General features: G+C 42.0%; 1 protein-coding gene across 1 annotated transcript; it reads right to left on the reverse strand.

Moving 5' to 3' along the window:
- Positions 1-891: 891 nt before the first annotated feature.
- On the reverse strand, positions 892-21,718 carry top2b (DNA topoisomerase II beta). Its single transcript, XM_019261612.2, has 36 exons — positions 21,164-21,718; positions 18,715-18,876; positions 17,629-17,719; positions 15,709-15,772; positions 14,986-15,131; positions 14,791-14,888; positions 13,963-14,175; positions 13,086-13,259; positions 12,882-12,983; positions 12,654-12,791; positions 12,417-12,555; positions 11,720-11,877; positions 10,726-10,851; positions 10,525-10,635; positions 10,228-10,333; positions 10,007-10,116; positions 9,730-9,822; positions 9,457-9,571; positions 9,179-9,300; positions 8,943-9,091; positions 8,604-8,835; positions 7,675-7,809; positions 7,359-7,559; positions 7,063-7,258; positions 6,779-6,870; positions 6,459-6,614; positions 6,265-6,348; positions 5,905-6,099; positions 5,686-5,812; positions 5,169-5,327; positions 3,938-4,148; positions 3,712-3,800; positions 2,730-2,822; positions 2,320-2,457; positions 2,098-2,201; positions 892-1,369 (listed from the first exon to the last, which is right to left on the reverse strand). The coding sequence occupies exons 1-36, from the start codon at positions 21,203-21,205 to the stop codon at positions 1,205-1,207; spliced, it is 4,836 nt and encodes a 1,611-aa protein (XP_019117157.1). The 5' UTR covers positions 21,206-21,718; the 3' UTR covers positions 892-1,204.
- Between the last annotated feature and the right edge of the window lie 851 nt (positions 21,719-22,569).

The following is a 22,569-nucleotide window of genomic DNA, read 5'->3' on the forward strand; positions in this document are numbered from 1 at the left end:
CTCGGTAGACATCACAAACTGTCCACAGTCGCCTTTTTTTCCCCCATCGGTATCAGAAAACTTCACCACCCATCATATGCAGTGTTGTATAGTCGTGTTAAAATGATGGTGGAATGGACGGGGACCTGTTGTGGATTTATCCCATCGGCCCCTGCTGTCGGCCCGTAGGGTGAAGTTGACCTCAGGAGCTGCTCTGAGGTTTGAGCTTCATCGGTTTCAGCTCTCCATTTTAAATATCGTCTTTGTTTGTACATTAACATATGCTTTTTATGTTCATATACTGTTTAACTTTACCATGAACTGTCCTGGCAAAGTAATAAAATATATTTATTTTAAAATACTGGTGTGTGCGCATCTATAGCATGACATCTTAACCAGCAGATGGCTTGCCCAGCTCCAGCTCTGGTTCTGGCATGACACCAGCTCCGCTCCCCATGTCTGAAAACCTCATTTTGTGATACAAACACTAACGAGCTCACAGTCTGGACAGCCTGGCTAACAATTTGAATCTAACATCTAACATCTAACAGGAAACTCTGTAAATAAACATTTTCTCTGATAAATGTGATCCAGTTTCACGAAAATCAGTGAAATAGTTGGCTGTGTGCCGTAAAGTGTTGCATACTTCTCCGGGTGGTTATGCCTGGAGCACAAAGTCACATAGTGCAAGAACAGGTGTACAGAAAGCACACCATTCACCTGATGATACATCAGTGTAGCATCATTGTTGCTCTTTTGTGTGAGGCAATGAACATGAATGATAGTAACAGCTCACTGATTTACACTAAGACATACATCACCTCAGTGTTTATCAAAGTATTCACCTCTAAGTTCTTCTGTGTAACATCCAGCTCAGTTACGAAAGAACAAGACCAGCAAAGGAAAAAAAAATGAACATTTCATCGTTTACTTTCAACTTCATGTTCAAAAAGTTACATAGTATTTTAACAATTAAAATGTGCTAAAGCACAGCGTTCTAAACTTCTAAAAGCCGCTTCGGACAAATACAGAACATTTCAATGAGCATTAAAAAAAGAAACCTGTATATGTATAATAAAAAGTGTAAAACACCTACACATTAAAAATCATTAAACATCACCATTAATGAAAATAAAATGGAACAGAAAATGTACAAAATTCTGTGGGAACACAGAAAGAGGAGGAGGAGGAGGAGGAGTGTGTTTGAATGGGAGCAAAGGTTGGTTTAATCGAACATGTCGTCATCGTCGTCGTCTTCCTCGTTGTCTGACTCAACAAAGTACTTCACCTCCTTCTTGGCCCGGCCCGGCCTGTCACGGGACTGAGTGTTCATCGCACTCAGGCTGTTGCTGTCGTCGTCTTCATCGTCGGATGGAGGTTTCTGTGGTTTCTGCACAGGAAAAAGATAAAAACGCTTATTATGGTAAACACAGGTTGTTGTTGGAAGATTTCTGAGCTGGTTGCAACCCCTCGATTCTAAGGTAACAAAAATGTAATGATTCTTATTTTCAGGTGATTATACATTACTGAAAACATAGTTATGCATATTATATTCCCCTAAATCTGACACACTGGATCTTTAACTGATTTATTTTAATGTTATTTTAAGATGAATGTGTGTTAGAAAATCTTAATCTAATAAGTAACTGGTAACTAAAGATGTCTCAAAAGTTTAGTAGTAATGGATACAATATTTCCGCCTGAAGTCTTTGTTACAGTCCACCACTGCTTTGCCGGTGTTGGAATAAATGTGTGAAGAACAGAGTATCAAAAAACGCTAAATACTGAAAGCTGTCGATGAATATTTGATCAGATGTAATCTTTTTTTCATTCGATCAGATAGTTCCCGATTCAAAACATAATTTTGCCAATTTTTGTTTCAATTATTTCTCAAAATAAAGTGCTGAAAGAAAAGTAAAGCCAGACTGACAGAAGACGGATTAAACTGACTCACTTTCAGTGATTCTACATTAGTGAAAACATAGTTGTGATTACTTAGTAAGTAAGTAAGTAAAGTATATCGATACAGAGAGCAGAGGGCGTACCCGTTAAACCTCTTCCCCATCACTAATGTTTACAGCAGCAGGTTAGAAATGTTACAAGTCAAACAAGACTCACTCTGCCAACAGGTTTAGCAGTTTTCTTCATTGGACTGTAATCCTCCTCAGAGCCGGAGCCCTTCCTCTTCCTCCCCCTGCCTTTACCTGCGCCTGCACCTGAACCTGCAGTTCAACAGAACAAGAAGAAGTTACTGAAACAGTCACCGTCAAAAATGTGTGTTTATTTATACATTTGTTGCTTTTTTTCTTTTTGGGAGGAGAACTGCTGTACTAGCTGAACCTTTAAGAGCTGGAGCTGGTGCTGGCTTCTTGGACCCGGTGTCGGAGTCGGAGTCCCAGATGGATTTATCTGGTTTCTTTGCTTTTGGTGCTGGTGTCTTCTTGGGTTTGGGAGCTGCATCAGACGGCTTCTTAGCTGCTACAGATCACACAAACAAATCTGGTCGTTAAATACAGCTCACACTCCGACACCATCGATCATGTCAGAAGCTTTTAACCGTCTCTGTTTGATACTCTGGAATAATATCAAGCTGTGGTGAGTTACTCAATGCCTCCATAATAATGCATATTAGACTTAATGAGCTCCAATTTAAGTGTCATTGAATTCATGAACAAGTCATTAAAGCCTTTCTGTCTCGTAGCTGTGATGCTGCATTAGAGCTCCCTCTGGTGATCGCAGTGAGTCACTACCTTTCTTTGCTGACGATAGTTTGTCAAACGCAGAGCTGCTGGAGTACGTGGAGAATATGCCGCGGTCTTCGTCGCTGTCGGACTTGGACCCATCTACAAAACAAAAGACACACAGGTCAGCGTTCACCTGCTGCTCCGTCTGACTGGGTCAACATTCACATTTTCTCTGCAAACTGAAACGTTCTTTCATTTCGTGCATGGAAGACGTTTGATTTCTTCACATTTTGTTTTTGTTGCGTACAGTTCAGTGCTTTTATTAACTTTGTTACGATTGTGCAAACAAACTAATCAGACGTTGCTGCCTTTATGAAACACAAAGAACTCATTCGAGTTCAGGATCCAACAACTACAACAGAAATCGGTTGCAGTGTTCAGTGTAAAAAAAGGAGAGCAGCCAGTATAAACCATTATCTAAATCTCTTTTTTTTTAGTGATCAATTGTTTGCAAAGAGGTTTTTATTTTACACAGACCAAACAATTAATCAAACACACTGAAAGTGGTAGATAAAAGTCTGCTGACTGACAAAATAATTATAGCCCCACTCCACATGTTGTTTCAGGGTACGTTTAGACAGAATCCGGCGCTGTGGCGAACTGCCACAGGCTTGTGGGGCGGTGTGCAGAGCCGCAATTCCCTCCCGTGCTCCCTTATTCTCATTCGCTGTCTATGTCTCTTGACCACTACTGTCTCTCCCTCTCAAAACCATCGGACAAAAACTAAATTAAACTTCTTCGTGTCACTATTTTACAACGTGAATTGGTGCCAGACAGATTTAGAAGTCAACAAAGCCAGAACAGGTTGGATAGCTTCAGTTTCAGAGACATCTTAGGCTGACTGTGGAGGGTTTGCCTGATAGTGAAAAGTTGCATCCGGCTCAACTTTCTCTGCCGCACTACCCCCACTCAAACCTGAGTTTTCGCCGCAGTGTTGGATTCTGTAGAAACAAACCTGCAGCGAGGAGCGACTGCAGCTTGTACTCACCGCTGTCGTTGCTTTTTTCAGAGAAGGCCGACGCTGACTTGGATGAGAAGATGCTGGTTGTCTCTTTCTTTTTAGCTACAGGTGCAGACCTTCAGGGAAACACAAACAGCATGTTTTTATATTACACAGCAGATCGTAGAGATGACATAAAGATGTGTCTGCCGTCGCCCTCTTCTTCATAACAAAACATTTCCTACAAACACGTTCTGACAACTTGGATTCTTACGTGGGCTTTTGTTTGGGGGGAGAGTAGGACACTTCGTTGTCGTCGTCGTCGTCATCGTTATGATCGCTGTAGGGCTCCTTGGTCCCGGAGGAAGGGAAGTCATCTTTAAACGACCTCACCGGAGACGAGGCTGCGTCGTCGTCGCCGCCGTTCTCCTCCTCGTCGCCCTCCTCTTCCTCCGAGAAGTCAAACGTGTATTTAGGCTTGGAAGCTGAAAGACGGGAGCAGAGTCTGTGTCAAACCACATTATCGTCGCTGAGGATTCTGGCGCCTCGTACAGTAATTATTCGTGTTGCGGCTGGGTTGCATCAGACTGCGCCTTCAGACACTTGAAGCCGACAGTGGCTAATCAGAGTGAGGAAACGTGGAGCCGGTTCACAAGTTATTTTTGGCCCCCGGGGCCACTTGGAGTGGATGAAAAGAAATACTAGCAGTCACTCTGTAGCCAGGTGCCTCAAGCTGATGGTGGCTCATATAAAAGAACTTGTAAAAGAGACACAAAGGCAGGAAAATAAGGGACGGATGGTGGGACAGTTAAACGAGCTGCAAAACAGGAACATTACAGCCTCATGACGTTACTATTCAAATTCTGTTTTTCTTGATCACTGAAGTACAGTGAATGGATCAAGTTCCTCGACTTTAAAAGGAGAAGTTTGTATTTTTTTAGGCATTCTACCAAAGATTTCCAGACCCTTGAAGTTTATCATCATGTCCAAATTGTGCGAAAAATAAAGTTTAGAGAATTATTTTATTCCCACAGCAATCAGTGCATATTGTGACTTTATTTATTTGATCAGCATTATTTCATGTTGGCCAGAGTATGTTCCAGGCTTATCGAGCTACGATTAAGACACGCCAGAAGACAAAACAAAATAGGACGACGGGATCATTTAATTTCAAATATAGTGATTTGGGAGAGTGATTGTGTTGATAAAACACCAGATCATGTTGAAAATCAGACTTTGTACAAACCCTGCAAGTGTTACTGGTCACTGTAATAACCCAGGGCTGGGTGATAGAAAGTATATTATAAGAGTACATGATGGTAGCAGTGTGTGGGATTGAGTCAAAAATAAACTAGTGTTTTTAAGTTGTCCACTGTGATGCTTAAAAGCGACATCACAAAGTGAAGCATTGCTGGTTTAGATCTTATTTGTTGACATCAGAACACATTTATGACTTAAACACGAGTGAACATAAACTGGCCTGATGACGGTGAATAAAGCTTTACCTGACGCTCTCTGGGACTTGTTCTCTCTGGGGATGATGGGCTCACTGTTCTCCAGGTCGCTGTCTGACTTGGACTCGTCCTCAGACCAGGGGTTCCTCTTCTTCACCTTCTTAGCGGCGACACCTTTGGGCGCTGGAGGTTTTCTCACTCTGGGAGCTCCTGCAACACAGTAAACAGGATTACTGAACTGCTTTGTTGACTGTCAGAGCTCCTGGTAGTTCAATAATTGAAGACAGTTTTTTTCAGCCCGGGGTAACAGCTACTTTCAAACCAGTCCAACACAGCATACCTGCAAGAGAGAACACTCTGTCTCTGGATAGTTGACAAATATCTGTCCGTGCTGATAAATGTTTTATCTACTGATGCATGGTTCTTACAACGCTCCAGCTTCATCTTCAAAAAGTCAGTTTGTGACTGAAAGGCATTTTTCTGTTTGGACAGAAACGATATTCTTCACTGAAACCTTGAACAGGAAATGAACTGTTTGATGAAGTGTTTTCTTCAGCTCAGTACTGACCTGGCTCTTTCTTCTCTTTCTTCACACGTGGAGCTTTCGGCTTGGCTACAGAGTTGTCTCCTGCTCCTCCCTCACCGCCCAAACCATCATCGTCAAACTCCAACTTCACCACCGGATCTACGTCACCCTGAGAGTTAAAAAACAAAAACAAAACACAAGCTGTAAGTACCCTGGAGTCCTGACTCTTCTCGTTTCAGTGTAAACGTCGACAGGTCTCACCTTCTTCTTTTTGGTCAGTTTCTTGGCTGCGTCAGATTTGATTGCCTGAGTCGGAGGCTCCACCCTGCGGCCGAATGGAGAGGGCAACGTCTCCTCCAGGTTCATCTTCTTCACTTTAGGTTTGCCCACCTTCCCCTTCACCAGTTTGATGGCTTTACCTAAATTCTGCTCCTCCTTCTCCTGGGCCTCCAGTTTCTGACAGACAAAACACAGCGACTCTTCAGTTACAAAACATGGTGTTGATCTTCGCCAGAAAGCGAAATAACTGGAAACTGTTTAAATTATTGTCATGGAAATAAAGTAAACTATCAACTATCATCTTTCACAGCTCCGCAATTGCTGAGGCAACACAGGACTTACATCCAGCTCCTCGATGAACACTGCCAGGTCATCCTTCCACAGATCCTCTGGAGCTTTCTTCTGGAGATCGTTCAGCTCTGCTCTCTGTACGTCAGCACACGTTCACATGTTAATCAACACATTTGAACTGTGCAACTTCATCAAAGATCAGAGTGAACAGAGCAAGGCGAGACAGAAATAATAATAATAAAAACCTTTTGGTCCCTCTGTTTGAGCAGCTCCTCCACCTTCTCTTTAGTCAGGCACCACAGAGGCATGTTGAGGATGTAGTTGAAGTTCGGCCCCGATGAGGATCCAGAGTCCAGCGAGCTGTCGCTGTCGTTTGCGTCTCGGTAATCTTCTTCCACAGCCTGTGAGAGACACGGAAACATCTCATCGTTACAACAGAAACTAACTGACGTGCTGTGGTGTACAGTCCAGGAGTGGTGCAAGAGCGGCTCCACCTTGTGTTTGTTCATAGTTACAGCAATGTTGCTGCTGCCTGAATGTGTGTGTGTAGATGTATGTCCAGTACCTTTTCCTGAGCCTTGGTCCAGGCAGCCACTGGATCTGACTCGTAGCCTTTCTGGACCAGCATGCGGATCAGTTCACGCTTGGATTTGTTTTCTGTTAGCATAAAAAAATTCAAGTTAGAAAAGAAAACAAGTCAACCACACACTAGCCGTGTTTCAATCCACATGTATCGCACATTTTAACTGAATTTTCAGCAATATTTCTGCCGTTTCTGTCGATCTTTTCTAAAGCAAAGCTTCAGAATGTGAATATCTGAATAGAAAGGGGGAGTTGTAGCAGTCGTACCGATTGAAACTTTTCCTTCGATCTTCTCCAGTACAAAGCGAGCCTGGTTGGACAATTTGGCGGCCTCGGCTCCGAGGCTGCCCACTGCCCAATCCTTCCTCAGTTTGTAGTAGTGCAGGCGGAGCTCAAAGAACTCTCTGAGGATGTCCTGGACTGAATCGTACCTCTTCAGACAACCCATGTGATCGAACAGCACCTGAGGATGGAGCAGTTTAAAAATCGGTTAGTGGCGGCTTCAACAAAACGCAAACGAAATGTGACAAACCAGATGAAGATATTTCATGTCAGTTTATTACCATGGAGTTGCAGGTAAGGCTGGACTGCAGCTTGAAGACTTTGTGAAGACCAGCTGCCTCAGCTTGGGCCAGTTTGTCTTCAGACATGCGAACCACAAACTTCACCGTGGTATCTGTGTGGTATTCCTTATAGTCATTGATGAGAGCTGGTGTTTTGTCGCTGCCCTGCAGCATGGGCTCCAGCACAGACTCCTTATAGGCCTGCACATGAGGAGAACGAAACAATTATTCAAGATGCATACGCAACAAGATTTAAACGTTCTTCATATGGAGACCAGTTAACTACCACCTAAGGTGAGAAGAGTTTGAAGTGTACCTGTGTCCATGTCCGAACAGGAAGCTCTGTGATCTCTATGGTGTTTCTGTCGATGACCAACACCTCTCCGCTGACCAGGTACTGGTTCTGACCCAGTTCATGGATCACCCCTTTGAAGTTTTTGTAGCTGGGAAGCTGTTTGGGAACAACAGTTACACAGTGAGGGGGGAAAATGAGAGAAAGGTCATCGAAAAAAAACTTTTAATGCAAAGACTGAAGTCTGCTGAGTCGTGAGTGCGTCTGTAAATAAAACTGCACAAGGGATGGAATATTTTTAGCAGAATTAAATACCTGACAAATAAATCTGTATATTCTATACAGAAATCACTTCCCGGGCCCAAAATGGATCGTGGACCTGTTTTTTATTGGGTCAGCAGTTGGCAGTGTAATGCAGAACATGATATGTGATATAATTAAAAAGAATAGAGACTGTTCTTTTTCTACTTTAATGAGGATACTGTTTTTTTGCTAAACTGGTGTGTTCAGCTCTCTTATCTGACCTGAAAACATGTTTGCACTCTCCGGTTGAGATAAAGTTGAATGCGAGTGTGAATATGAACAAACTGGACAGACAGACAGCTCATCTCCAAACAAAACATTCCCAGAAAGTCACTTGAAATCTTTCCTGTGCAAAGAAGAGACTTTGTGTTTTAACAGTGTTTTGTGTGACTCGCTTGTTGCCAACTTCTTTATCAGTAGCTAATAAATGTACTTTTTATATCGATTCATGGTATATCTTTGTAAGTTTGAGTCTCTGGGTTTGGGAACCTCTGCCTTAGTGACATACAACACTTCTGCTCATGAGATAAAAGGGACAAAAGCTACTTCAGTGCTCAGATATCATCATATTGCACAACAAACAAGTTCCTTGAGGCGTGAACAACAGGAGTCAAACAGATGAATGCTTCCTTTCTGCTCAGACTGTTTACCATTGGCAGCGGGTCCTGGTGGTTGAGCATGCGGTTGATGTTGTTGACGATCTCTCGGGCGTCGTAGTTGGGGATCTTGCACGCCCAGCCCGTCCCGATGCCCTCGGCGCCGTTCACCAGCACCAATGGAATGATGGGAATGTACCACTCGGGCTCCACCTTCTGGTTGTCGTCGTACAGGAACTTGAGCAGGTTGGAATCCATCGCTGGGAACAGCAGCTTGGCAAGAGGACTGTGGGAAATGAGAGCACGATTATTAGACTTTGTATAAATGTATTAAAAGAAGACGACAGTGTTAACTGGCAAGAATCCAAACCGCTATGTTGCGTGTTGCGTTACCTGAGCATGGTGAAGATGTAACGAGGGCTGGCAGCATCTTTGCCTCCGTTGATGCGAGTACCGAACTGACCCAGCGGCTGCAGTATGTTCACATTGTTACTGCCCACAAAGTTCTGGGCCAAGTTCACGATGGTCATCATGAGAGCTTGCTGCAGGGACAAAGGGAGGGGATGGGTGGTCAGCAGTTGGGAGTATTACAGAGAATCAGTACAATCACTGTCACATGTCGACTGTACCTCTCCGTGATGGTAGGCAGACATCTCTGCCACTGAACCGGCCAGCTGTGCGACCTTCACTTCCCTCTTGTCGTTCCTCTTCATGCAGGTGAACAGCACCTTCCTCTGGCCTGGCTTTAAACCTGGAAACAACACACAGCACATCCCATTGTCAACTAATCACCGTTCTTTCAGAGTTAGAAGAGATAGCGGTTTGAACCACAGCAGTCGGTAGTATTGAGTCATTCACACACACACAAACACCAAACAGTTCACAGAGATGGAGAGATTTTACGAACCGTCAACCAAGGATGGGATGGATCTCTCGTTGTCAGAGTTGGAGAACAGAATCAGCTCTTTGTTGATGAAGTCATTGTAGGAGAGGTGCCTGGCCTGAGTTCCATACAAATATTTCTGTAAAACAAAAACCCAATTAAATGTCAAGTTTGTAGATAATCACAGTTTGTGAAGCACAGGCACAAAAACAAAACATCTTCACACACACTGACACACACATCTGGACTTTTTCCCGCATCGCTGCCTCACATATCTTTGAGCAGACGGATACAAACCTCCGGCAGGCCGTGCATCCTCCTCTGACGTCTGTCCTCCATGAAGTTAGTCAGCCACTCCTTCCTGTCATCTGTCTTCTTCTTGCTGAAGGCCTGCAAGCAAACAACGACAACACTGCAGTTCAGCCTCCATCTGCTACATACTTTGTTTAAAGCAAAGAGTATCCAAGTACCAACTTTAGTCACTATACAAAACCCTGCTACAGATGTCGGCTGTCAGAGCGGAGCTGCGTTGGTGGTGTTACACAACAGTATGTAACTGTAGCATTAAACTCACCAGAGTGATGGCAGCGTCGTCCTCTGCACCGCTGTATCTGAATGTGATGCGATGCTTCTCCATGTCGGCAAAGTATTCCTTTGCCTCTTTGCTTGTACTTGTACCCAAACCTGGAATGTAAATTCAACATTTTGTCAACAACAACAGGATGAACATCTGCAGCCTTTGGAGAGTTTATATCGATATATTTATGTATATATTTAAAGACGTGAGTAGCAAACCTTTGTAGTACTTTATATGCCAGGTTTTAAAGTTCTCTGTCTGTTTCTTCCACTCGTCGAACTCTGGAATGCTGTAAAAGGACAGCTCCTGCTTGTTCTTGGTCACCTGCAGACAACAAATTAACACGAGCGAGGTTTACTGGACGTTTGAGTTTTATTTATGCAAATGAACCTGTGATGTAAACAACCTCCGACGATTTATTTCCTTTCCTTACATCACTGTCAGACTCATGTTGGACAACACGAAGAAGACGTGAGATAGAAGTGTGTGTGACTGCGTGTGCCTCTCTCTCTTACTTTGACAATGGGCGTGATGAACTCCTCCAGGAATGTGTGTTTCAGCAGGGACGGCCAGTTGTGGTGGAAGAAGTTGATAAGAAGACCTTTGATGTGGGAGCCGTCTTGATCCTGGGATAAGACGGGAAACGTTAGCTAACTGGTTGAACTGGTGATAATTATACCAAAGCTGTGTTGGAGTGTGTCCACGCGGCGCGTCACCTGATCCGTCATGATCATGATCTTGCCGTAGCGGAGGCTCCTCAGCGATTCTGGGTCATCATAGCTCTTTTTGTATTGAAGGCCAACAATTTTGATGATGTTGTTGATCTCGGCGTTTTCCATGATCTGTAGACAGAGAAGGCAAAGTCAGAACACATTACGCCATGTTAAAAATCACAATCTAAGCAGGTTTTGGCAGCTTTCAGCTCATTGATTTGGCAATATGGAAACAATACTGGCTCATATAAACTGTGGAGCTGCTACAGACTCTCTGTACACCACCTCCTCAGCTGGAAATGGCCGAGGGATGTTAAACGAAAGCACACAACATTTAAGCAAGAGCCAGACGTCAGAACACCAAGGGGTGTAGGACTTTTATGCACCTACAGATAAATAACGGTATCTAACAGGACTTAATAAAAGGAGCAGGGCTTCTCCTTCACAACACCTTCAGCCCATCTTTTATCTTCTTCCCTGCGCCGTCTCATGTCACGTCCTGCTCTTCAACAACACAAAACTTTGAAAGACTAAAAGATCGAAATTCTGCTTTGTACTCTTAGACTTTCAATAAATATTTAACGACGTGTTGATCTATTGAATGGGAGAGTCACGGAGCTTTCATAACCTTAAAGTTTTTTAAAGTTATTTAGCAAAGCATGTTGGGGCATTATAGAGTACGACCCAGAAGTGAGTATGCATTTAAGCTCCTCTTGTTCCTTTGTGTTGTAGTCAGACGTTTTTTTCAGTAACCACTCATCAGACTAGATCGCCTTTTTTTATTTCTACATTTTATTCACTTTTTATCTGCTTGTGTCTCACTGAGTGCAGCAAAGAGATGCGTGAGTATGAACACAAACTGTTACTGTTTGAAACTCTCTCAACAGGATAAAAGCGAACATGACTCACCTTTGCAGTTGCGTCTATTATTATTAGTTGTAGTATTATTTTCACATCACAGATTACAGTTACTACCTCTCCTAACACGGCCTCGTACCTGCTTGTGTGTCGCCTCTCGAACATTTAGGATCTTTCCTCTCAGCGGGAACACTCCGTAGCGATCGCGCCCGATGACTCCGAGTCCAGAGACAGCCAGAGACTTGGCTGAGTCTCCCTCAGTGAGGATCAGCGTGCATTCAGAGGAGTGTTTGCCACCTAGAACATTAAAAAATATATATTATTGTTATTCTTCGCTAATTCCAATTGCTACTCTGCCACTGCATGTTCAATAATTATCATTAAAATCGCTCAAAAGCCCTTTAAAAAATGCTTAAAACACTTAAAACAAACGAAGACAGAGAGTAACACAACCACTGACGTGATATAAACAATTCCTGTAAATTTCACATTAAAAGCCTACAAAGACACAGAAACTAAGAGTAGGAGAGCAGCGAGCACGACATGACATGTTGGTGGTAGGGCTGTAAAAAGATATTATCTGTGAAAAATAAATAATAAAATATACTTGATCTGAGAATAAATGGTATATTCAATATTCTATACTCAACCCAACGGTGTTAATTAAGTCTAGATCACATCACAATTAATGTAATACCCATAATGTGCACTTAAAGCTGCCCTTTGACTTCATAACCAATAATAAATTGGTCTGTATGATTTAATTTAAGAGGCAACAACTGCAGCTCTGCCATCAGTGCTGGACACATGAATAAATAATCACACTGTGAACACACCAGCATCATTGGCGTCGTCTAGCTTGGGGATGCCTTTGATCTTGCTGTACTTCACAGATGAGCACTTCTTATTCAGCTGCGTCTGAGCTTTGAACTTCACCCAGTTGAGTATGCTCTCAACGATGCCACAGTTGGTAGCCTGTGGGTGACAAAGAGACACAAAAATAATCACGTTATGGCTGATGCTCTGCTACTTTCCACAAGAAACCAAAAACGAGAGTGAGCAGTTGTACTCACAGCTCTGATAAACTTGTCTGACAGAGGGCACTTGGACCCAAAGCTCTTGGTCTGGAGTGTCATGTTCTCCTTGGTCTGGGAATCGAAGGAGGGGTTCTCGATCAGAGCGTTCACAAACACCCAGATGTGGTTCTTCACCTGAGGTGCAAACGACAGGAGGGTCAAGTCAGTTTTCAAACGCACGTCGGAAATAACACCACCGCAGCCACCTTGAGCTAGAAGCCTCACCTGGAAAGGTTTGACCGACACTCCTGCCTTGTTCTTTTTCTTCACCACTTCAATAAGTTTGGACACTATCTGGTCCACCACATAGTCGATGTGTCTGCCACCCTGAAACAGCGTTAGAAGTGGCGTGAGAAATCATGGCCGCAAAAAAAAGAAAAAAAGTCAGGTGTGTTTTCGGGTTTTCTTTTACCGGTGAGTTTTAGATACCTTTGTGGTGGCGATGCTGTTCACAAAGCTGATCTGTTGAAACCCTTTCTCACTCATGGTGAGGCAAACCTCCCACCGATCGTTCACACTCTCGTTCACCACCTTCAGTGCCACGCCCGTCTCGTCTAGTTTGTCCTTCACGTACAAATCCACGTAGCTGCGGAACCCGGTAACCTTTAGGGACAGACGGGACGGAGACGGGTTAGGTTCAGCAAGTAATATTTGAAAAAATAAATCACAACTGCCCCCAGGCCTGTCATAAGTCATGGACCACAGCTGCAGAAAATCTGTTATAGATAACATTTATGAAAGCCATACATTAAGGAGCCATTATATGTGCCCATGTTAAATATGATGAAGGATTATTCCCAGGGTGTAGCTGGTAGATTCATCTTTATTATTATTATTATAGAAGGAGAGACTGAAACACTGCCCAAAGATTAAGACAAAAAGTCTCAGTGATCTTTCATCATTTGTACAACTGATACGCAAGTCTGCAGATATTTATTTTTCTTATCTACTTCTGTGTGCTGAGCTAACAAGCCGGTATCTCTACAGCTGATAACTCTAAAACTTGGCAACGAACACCAAAACAATATGAATGGATAAAGACCAGTATAGGTAAGAGGAGAAAAGTGTGTGTTAAAAAAAAAAAAGAAACTCAGAGTGACAGAGTAGTGAATATTACCTGATTCTGTAATTACTGCTGTTGAGACAAAATCTGGTTAATATTTCTGGGCTGATACCTCAAAAACATTAACTTATGCAAACTGTAATGACATTTAAACCTCGTACTGGCATTTAGACTGACCTTTAAGCATTGTACAGTGCAACAACAGGGAGGGGGAAAAAAAGTGTAATGAGACGAAGAACTTACAGGTAGTTTTTTGCCATTCAGCATCACTTTGACTCCCCTGCAGGAGCCGGCTACATCGTATGCCCTGCGGGTCAGAAGCGCTACAATATCTTTGTCCAGTTTCTCCATCTTGAACTTGGACAGGTCGGGCTGGAACGTCACGCACGTGAAGTCGTCCCCGTCGAAGAACTTGATCTTAGGGTCGGAAGTCTTGCCCATGTTGTTCTGCCACGTCTGAGGATACAAAACACACGGTAACACACACACACATCTGCCGTTGCCTGAAAACATCTGTTCGGAAATTAGTTTATTTTATTATATAGAATATAAATAAACCTTATCTACGCACAGTCTGAAACTCACATCACCCTTACTGTGTTGAGTGCGTTTAGTTTTAGTCTCCCAGCTGTGACATGAAACACCCGGTGACTTAACAACTGACCCTTCTTAAGTCCCATGTATGTAGTATTTTCCAACTTAAGATGTTGGGAACTTAGAAAGGGTCAATCGTGCCCAAACAGCCCTGGAGGGTGATATACACAACCTTACCTCAGATATGACCACATGTCAAAACCCTTTAAAACAGCAATTACTTCAGTGAGGCACTGGTGAAGTTTTTGTTGCTACAATCAGATCAAATCAAGTCATGACTGTGTATAGAGGTTGTAGAAGCGCGCACAGCGGCCTGTAAACACTGTGTGTGTTCTACTGACAGGAAAGGTGCTGCGTCTGTCTTTGCAGTACAAAACAACAAATACACACTGTAAAAACAAGGCTGAGGTTAAACATCCTCTTAATTGTTACTACATCAAACTATCAGAGCACCTTTAACAGAAGAGACCTCCTCACCTGTTTGAAACTGTGTCTGTATTCCTTGCAGGCAGTTTCCACTGTGAACTTGGTACTGAAGATGTTGCAGAGTTTAGCACCGTACCCGTTCCTTCCACCTGGAAGCCAAACAAACAGACAGACAGTTAGAAACATTCACCTGCTTAAAGCAACTTTAATAACCACTGATATAGATGTTAAGATGGCTGCTCTCACCTGTCACCTTCTTCTCTTCGTCGTCGTAGTTACTAGAGGTGAGTAGGTGACCAAAAATGAGAGCTGGGACGTACATCTTCTCGTCCTTGTGCTCCACCACAGGTATTCCTTTACCGTTGTTCCAGATAGAAATGGTGTTGGACTCACTGATGGAGAGAATAAAAAAAAGGGGAGGAGGGGTTACAGAGGCTATATGAACAGAGTGTGGACAGACAATCTGAAATACACTCATGTGTGCGATCGTTCTAGGAATTCTGGATGCTGGGAAGATGTTTTATCTCGCCATAAACACGGAAGAATGCATCCCGTTTAGACAGGAGGAAGGATCGATGGAGCGACACTGGAGCAGAGATCTGTCAGTGCTACATTGTGGGATTCAAAATAATGACATCCGTGCTTAATAAGCTCACCCACAAACATGCTGAGGGAGCTGTGGACGGGAGGCATTAATGTCTTTATAAAACCGCATTAGCGGTAGAGACCTGAGTGAGGCGAGGCTAATGGTGTCATTTATACAGCAGAGGACATGAGACAGAGCGGCGGCTCAGCTGAAGGACACGCTGCTGTCTGAGCGGTCGGACGTGGATGCAGCTGGCAGGCTGCATATAAACCAAGAGCTCAGTGCACTTCAGCAGGTCTGACTTTGACTGACTTTTAGTCATGAACAAACATGCAGAGGTGACCAAACTCTGTGGTCACATTGTGAAACGTTGTGAAACTCACGGGTCGATGGTGATCTTAATAGCTGTCATGTTCTTGTCTCTTTGTTTGTTGTCTGCTGCATTAACTGTCGAGGAAGAGAACATCAAAATAAACACAGAGGTTATCACAAAATACACACACAGGTTATCACAAAATAAACACACAGGTTATCACAAAATAAACACACAGGTTATCACAAAATAAACACATAGGTATCACAGGTTATACACACAAAAGTATCCAACATGTAACATCTTATGTAATAAATTAACTAATGATTGTCGGCATCATGAATTAATCTGCCTATTAAATGCCTGTTAGTCTGTCATACAGTGTTGCCAAGGACCCAGACAGCACAGTCTGAGACATGGATCAAGGTTTATTACCGTTACATTACATTGTATATAGAGAGAGCAAGCAGGCTTTACAGAAGCAAGGACTTTCAATGACCCATGTCTAATCATGACTATTTGCAAGTTATGATCATTGATCCCAAGGTGACGTCTTCAAATTTTCACCTTCAATTCTTTGTTTAATAAACAAGTTCTACATGGTTCTACATTTAACATATTTGCTCTATTTCACTCATGAACCGTTTTATTAAAGACTTTCATTGGCGTATTATAAAAAGGTATATAAAGCTCTAGTCAGGTGTGTGGAGCTACGATACGCTGAGAGTTCATGATGTCAAACTCTCTGCATAATAACTGATGACTGCATTACGTTTTCCTGCCCGAGAACGAGGCAGAGGTCAATCAAGCACACACCAATATAATCTCTAAAGGAGGTGTAACCGTGAATGTGTCTGTCTGTCACAGCTTTCTTTCCACAAAAGCCTTTCACAGTGAGAGTTTATATTGACAAAATAAGCTCAACTCAATGTCCATCTACATCTCTGGGTCTTTGATTTCAAGCTTGAGATGTGGCTGAGCGCTCCAGAGAAAGCTTGAGATCAAATTATGTCAAACATGTTTTTCCAAAAGGTGAACAATGAATTCACACGTGAAGCGCAAACAACTACAGAGAAAATGTTGGAGACTGTGAGCGCACTGGAGTAGAAAGGATTAGTTGATCAGGTCATTTATCAAGAAAAGAAAAGCAGCTTCTCCAGTGTGAGGATTTGCTTATTACGTGCATATTTTGGAGCTTCGGGCTGTTGGTCAACAAAAAATCAAGTCTACAGGACCTTGTAATATCTAGTATTCAGTATTACATCAGTACATGAAGTACATTATGCATATTAAAACTGCACATGGTTCTATTCAGTGACCAAAACCTGAACTAAAGTAAAATTTCACAGGCATGAGGACCTGGTTCTGCCTTGAATATCTGCTCCTGGCCTGCGCCTCTTGTGTAATTACATTCACACAACAGCGGAAACATCCAGACGATGAAACAGTGTCATTAATCAAACACCTTCATAAACACACCGCCTAGGAGGGCCGAGTGTGCAGCGATCATCAACAACACTCCTGTGTGGTGAGCCCAGACTAAACCGGATTACACTTTACTAGCAGAACAGTCCTCCCACATTTTACTGAGTCATTAAATCTAACATGTAAACAGATAGACTGTACGATGATGAACCGGGGGAATACAAACAATCCTGCGTGTTTGACTGTGTGCTGCCACAAACATGTGAAATGATTTCTCAGTCAACTTTTCATTTGTCACAAACGCCTCCATTCAGTCTGCGAGCAGAGCACACGGAGACGAGCTCAGAGGGAAACTAATCTCCGCCGAGTCGCAGATCGATGCTGCCGAGCAGCGCCAGCAGCAGGCTGTGATTCAGCGAGTGACGCTGATGTATTTACAGCGATAATAAGCCTTCAATACGGCAGTTACAGAAAGACAATCTCACGTGACAAATGAAGCTTTGTGTCACGTGTGCGGACGAGGGCGCCCGAAGGAAGACGAACGGCGCGGGGGGGATTCACTCACCGAGAATTTCATCAAAGATTTTGTACAGTCCGGGAACGTAGGTGATTTCTCTCTGATTCATGCCGACGTCTTCGTCGAACACCCACATTTGCTGAAAAACAAAAGAATAATTTTAAGTCCAGACAGCGGACAACACATTGGGAGCATTGACCCCGAAACACTCTGCTGTCAAAACAACGCTAACGGTATGCAAATGAGAAGACAGATTAACATAATCATGAGTCTGCTCATTAGCAGTGACAGATCAACAAGTTTAAAGACTGATACGAATCTTTGGTAACAGATACTCACATACTACCAACAGATGTTGGCAGGTAGAACAAACAGTGATTCAACTTATTGACAGTTCTTTTAAATGAACACACTGATATTTCTCTTCTTGTTTGAGAGTCTGGAAAAAACAAATATTTAATATTCTAACTTAATAAAGTGCCAATGCCTCTTTCAACTCAACACTCATCTGTTAAGATGTTCAGTCAAATAAATGATCTGTTAAGAGTCTGCCTGCGTGTCGCTGTTCTAATTATAATGTATGATATGTTGAACTACTACTACAGTACATACACAAGGATGTTGCATTGTTTTGTATGCCAGCATCGATAAAAGGAATTTAGATATCAAATATCGAGCAATATATCTATATTATCGAGTTCTCTGTGATCTCATCACATCATACGGATGAATGTCAGAATTGTGTCAGAACTATTTGGGCTGGTGCCATGCCACATCAGACCCACATCACTAACAAAGACTTCATTACATGTCAAACTGAATTATGGATGTTTGATTTAGTGTGTGTGTGTGTGTGTGAGTCCTATTTATGGAGAAAAAACGCAGCTTTTCAGCTCTATGTCCACTCCCTCTTGCCTGTCGTTTAGCCTATGACTGGATATGAAATTTCTAAACAGGATGGATGTCTGTTTGTTATGACACGCCAACAGAAAGCCTCCCGAACGCAGAGGGAATCGCTGAAGAGCAGAAAAACTTAGTGAGACCTCAGTAACATTTAGAGAAATGTCCGGAGGCTCTCTTAACAACAAGTAAGTCCGGTTTATGAATTACAGCGTCCGCCTGAAAGAGACTCACCTGGGTGAGGGGCTCCACGCTGCCGATGTACGTGTCTGGACGGAGGAGAATGTGCTCTAGTTGGGTCTTCTTCTGGTACACTCGCTCCACGGACAACTTGCCCGCCTTGTCTTTCTTGGCCCCTTCCATCTTGCCAGCATCACCTCTGCCGTTGGCAGCCTCCTGTTTGGCAGAAGGGTTTTCATTATTAATACACACATAATACACACGGGACCTGCAGGAAGAGGACTCTGCTGTGTGGTGCTGCTGGCAGCAGATTATCAGTGCTCACCACCATGGGGAGAACGTCCCAGTCTGTGATTCTGCTGACAGACAGTCAACGGAAGCAAACTATATGTTATATAGTATATTGGCCAGTATGCTGTAATTAGAAGGTAGGCGTGAATAAATGTTTAGACTAAAGTGGGCTCTTCTATCTTATTATTCCAAAAGATTGCAATATTTTGGAAGGTTAAATACACAGTGACTGCAGATGATCATAAGATTTTTTTTGTAATACTCAAAAGGCAATTAATCGCACAGTTTTAAACATCAAAATTCAAGGACTCTCCATGGCCAATTCCCTAAAATTCAAGGACCCAGCAAGGCATAGCTTGAGGACACAGATCAAGGTTAATGACTGTTACAACACTGAGATTTTTCTTTTTATAATGAGAACTAGCAGAACACAGTCTATTTATAAAGAACCTCAATTTCAGCACAAAATATACAAAATCCGAACACTTTCAAAAGACCTATGTCTATTTGTGTGTATTTTCAAAAACTTTCAAAGGCCTCAATTTCAGTTTCTCCTCGCGCTTTGCACTTGCAAAAGGACCCGCAGGAACGATGACCGTGAATAACGAAATAAGACTTTTAATATTTCGTAGCAGAGGGCAGAAAAAAAACATCTCTGAAGATCTTTGGTTGAAAATGCAGCTCAGGTTTGTCCTGTTTTTTCATCCGATATTAGATTTAAAAAAAATCACCAATGTTTAACTTTATTAAAAACTTTCCAATCATTAGCCGTCCTGTTACACAACACAGAGTTTAAAGGTGCTGTGTAGGGTTGTTTTTAATTCAACATTTAACAAATGCTTTACAAAATAATAATATACCGAAGAATTCAATAGCATAAGATAGAATAAACACTGCAGGATTAATTTCCATACTACAGTATACCATAAACTGTGCCTACACCATAAGTTACTGATGATAATGACAATTACGGTTACCATAACTAACCCTCTATAGCGCCCCCTTGAATTTTACTTTGAGGCAGCCCCGCCACACTTTTGGACACAGAGTTATGAAACCTCAGCCGAATTGTAGAACATGGCAAGACCTACAAAAAAGTCTCTTGGAGCAATGGGCTACAATGAACAGGAAGCGAGATATTTAAGAATGAAAATTTGCTCTTTGGGCTGGTTGAGAAAGGGTCATGTTTGAATGAACTCCTCCTAGGAATTTTTTATCCAATTACCTTCAAACTTGGTAGGTGTGTTCATATAGACTTCCTGAGTAAAAGTTATCAAAATGATGAATTTTGAGGAAACGGTGTGGGCGTGGCGATCCATTCATTATCATACTACGGTATACCATAAACTGTGCCTACACCATAGGTAATTGATGATAATGACAATTACGGTTACCATAAGTAACCCGTAATTAATGATTACTTGATTACTTGTTTAACATAACCTGGAGTATTGTAACAAAAATAATTTCCCCCTGGAAATATTAAAGTATTTCTGATTCTTATTATGAATAAAAACATTAATTATTACATTACATGTTCAGTAGAGCCACACTAAACACATGACAGGGCACTGATACAGGATCAGCCTTGTATGTGTGTGTTGTGTAGGGGGGTGTGAGGTCATCTGGGTCACCATACTGCTTACTACTACTACTACTACTACTACTACTATCTTCCCCCCACGCCAAATTAGTACACAGCTCCCACTGATAGCCTCCTTTAACACCTAAACATTAGCAGTAAATTCACTTCACTCACCAGTGAACACTGACACTAAATGAAACCAGTGCTCTATCTCAGCCAAGATAATGCTTTATCGTCTTAACACTGTAATAAACAATGCACCCAGTGGCTGCAGCTGCAGCTGCTGCTGTATGCAGCATATTTAAATCACCCAGAAACACAGACACGGTTTCACTTGCTGCACAAGTTTCTCACGTTAGTTTTGGAGGATGTTTTGGTCTGTTGTAGCCCCGGGTAGCAATGTAATTGACTTAAGCTTGCAATGGCAGACTATATTAGTTGTTATCTTTATTAAAAATAATAAAAAAGCAAGTTCGGTGCAGGTACAAGCCCGCAGCGCCGGCTACAAGCCTTTGTAACCCGGTCACAGTCTTTAGAGATTTGATTTGAACACTTTTTTTATTACAAAAGCTCCATTGAGAGAGAATAAAAAACTATAAGTTAGTTTATAGTTGAGGGCAAACTTACCATCCAAGCCAGCCCCCCGCTTCCTGCTGCGCCGTTGGACATCTTCTCCCTTTGTGATCCTAAATGTTGTCTTCAAAATGTCTCCTGCTGAAATTTAAAAGTCCGTCCGCATAACAAAACGTCTCACTTGCTGAAAGGTACCCACGCGTGTGTATCTCCCATGTTCTTCTCTCTTCTTTTCTTGGAGATAATCCCGTGGCCAAACAAACAAGGAGGGGGGAGTGTTAACGTCGTCGCGGCTATTGTTAAAATCGACAAGCGGTGGCGGAGAGGCCTAAACTTCCAACAAAGATGCTAACCGGGGGCTACTTGCTACAAAATAAATACCGGTACTGTACAAACACGCGTGAATTAAATAGGTTTACGATCACATGTGAAAACTCATGGGAATAAAATAGGAGTTTAACAGAGACGCTCTGAAAACGATACAGTTAAATACTTTTCATTTAAGAAATTAAAAAAAAAACGGATATTAAGCTAACAACAGCGCCCGCTGTCCGGCTCCTCCATCTGCAGGGCTCGACGGCGAATCGTCTCGCGGATAGATCCGACCAATCAGGCGGCTGCTTTTCAAAGGCAACCGGCACCTCGACCAATGGGAAGCGTCTTTACACATTTCAACGGCTCTTTGCTACTTTCCCAACGCAAGATGGCGGCATAAATCCTCTCAAGCTTTTTTAATAATAATAAAACAGCAGATTTATGTAAACATACTGACATGTAAACACACTGGCATTTAAAGGGTTAAAAATAAAAAAATATAATCAATATTTGATATGTATATTTCAGGCTGACGTAGTTTTAAAAGGCTGACGTGTTTAAAGTAGAAATAAATATTAATATATACTATTTTTATAGCAGTTTTTGGGAAGGAGGCATTATTTATCACTAGGATCTAATAAGATATGTAAACATACTGGCATTTAAATGGTTAAAAATAAAAAATATATAATCTATATTTGATATGTATATTTCAGGCTAAAAGACTGATGTGTATAAAGTAGAAAATATATTATTATTACATTAATATATACTATTTTTATAGCAGTTTTGGGGAAGGAGGCATTATTTATCACTAGGAACTAATAAGTTATGTAAACATACTGACATGTAAACATACTGGCATGTAAAGGCTTAAAAACAAAAAATATATAATCAATAATTGATATGTATATTTCAGGCTGAAGTAGTTTTAAAAGACTGACGTGTATAAAGTAGAAAAAAATATTAATATATACTATTTTTATAGCAGTTTTTGGGAAGGAGGCATTATTTATCACTAGGAACTAATAAGTTATGAAAACATACTGGCATTTAAAGGGTTAAAAACAAAGAATATCAATATTTGATATGTATATTTCAGGCTAAAAGACTGACGTTTATAGAGTAGAAAAAAAATATTATAT

This window comes from Larimichthys crocea, chromosome XIII (assembly GCF_000972845.2).
Source record: "Larimichthys crocea isolate SSNF chromosome XIII, L_crocea_2.0, whole genome shotgun sequence".
Taxonomy (NCBI): domain Eukaryota; kingdom Metazoa; phylum Chordata; class Actinopteri; family Sciaenidae; genus Larimichthys; species Larimichthys crocea.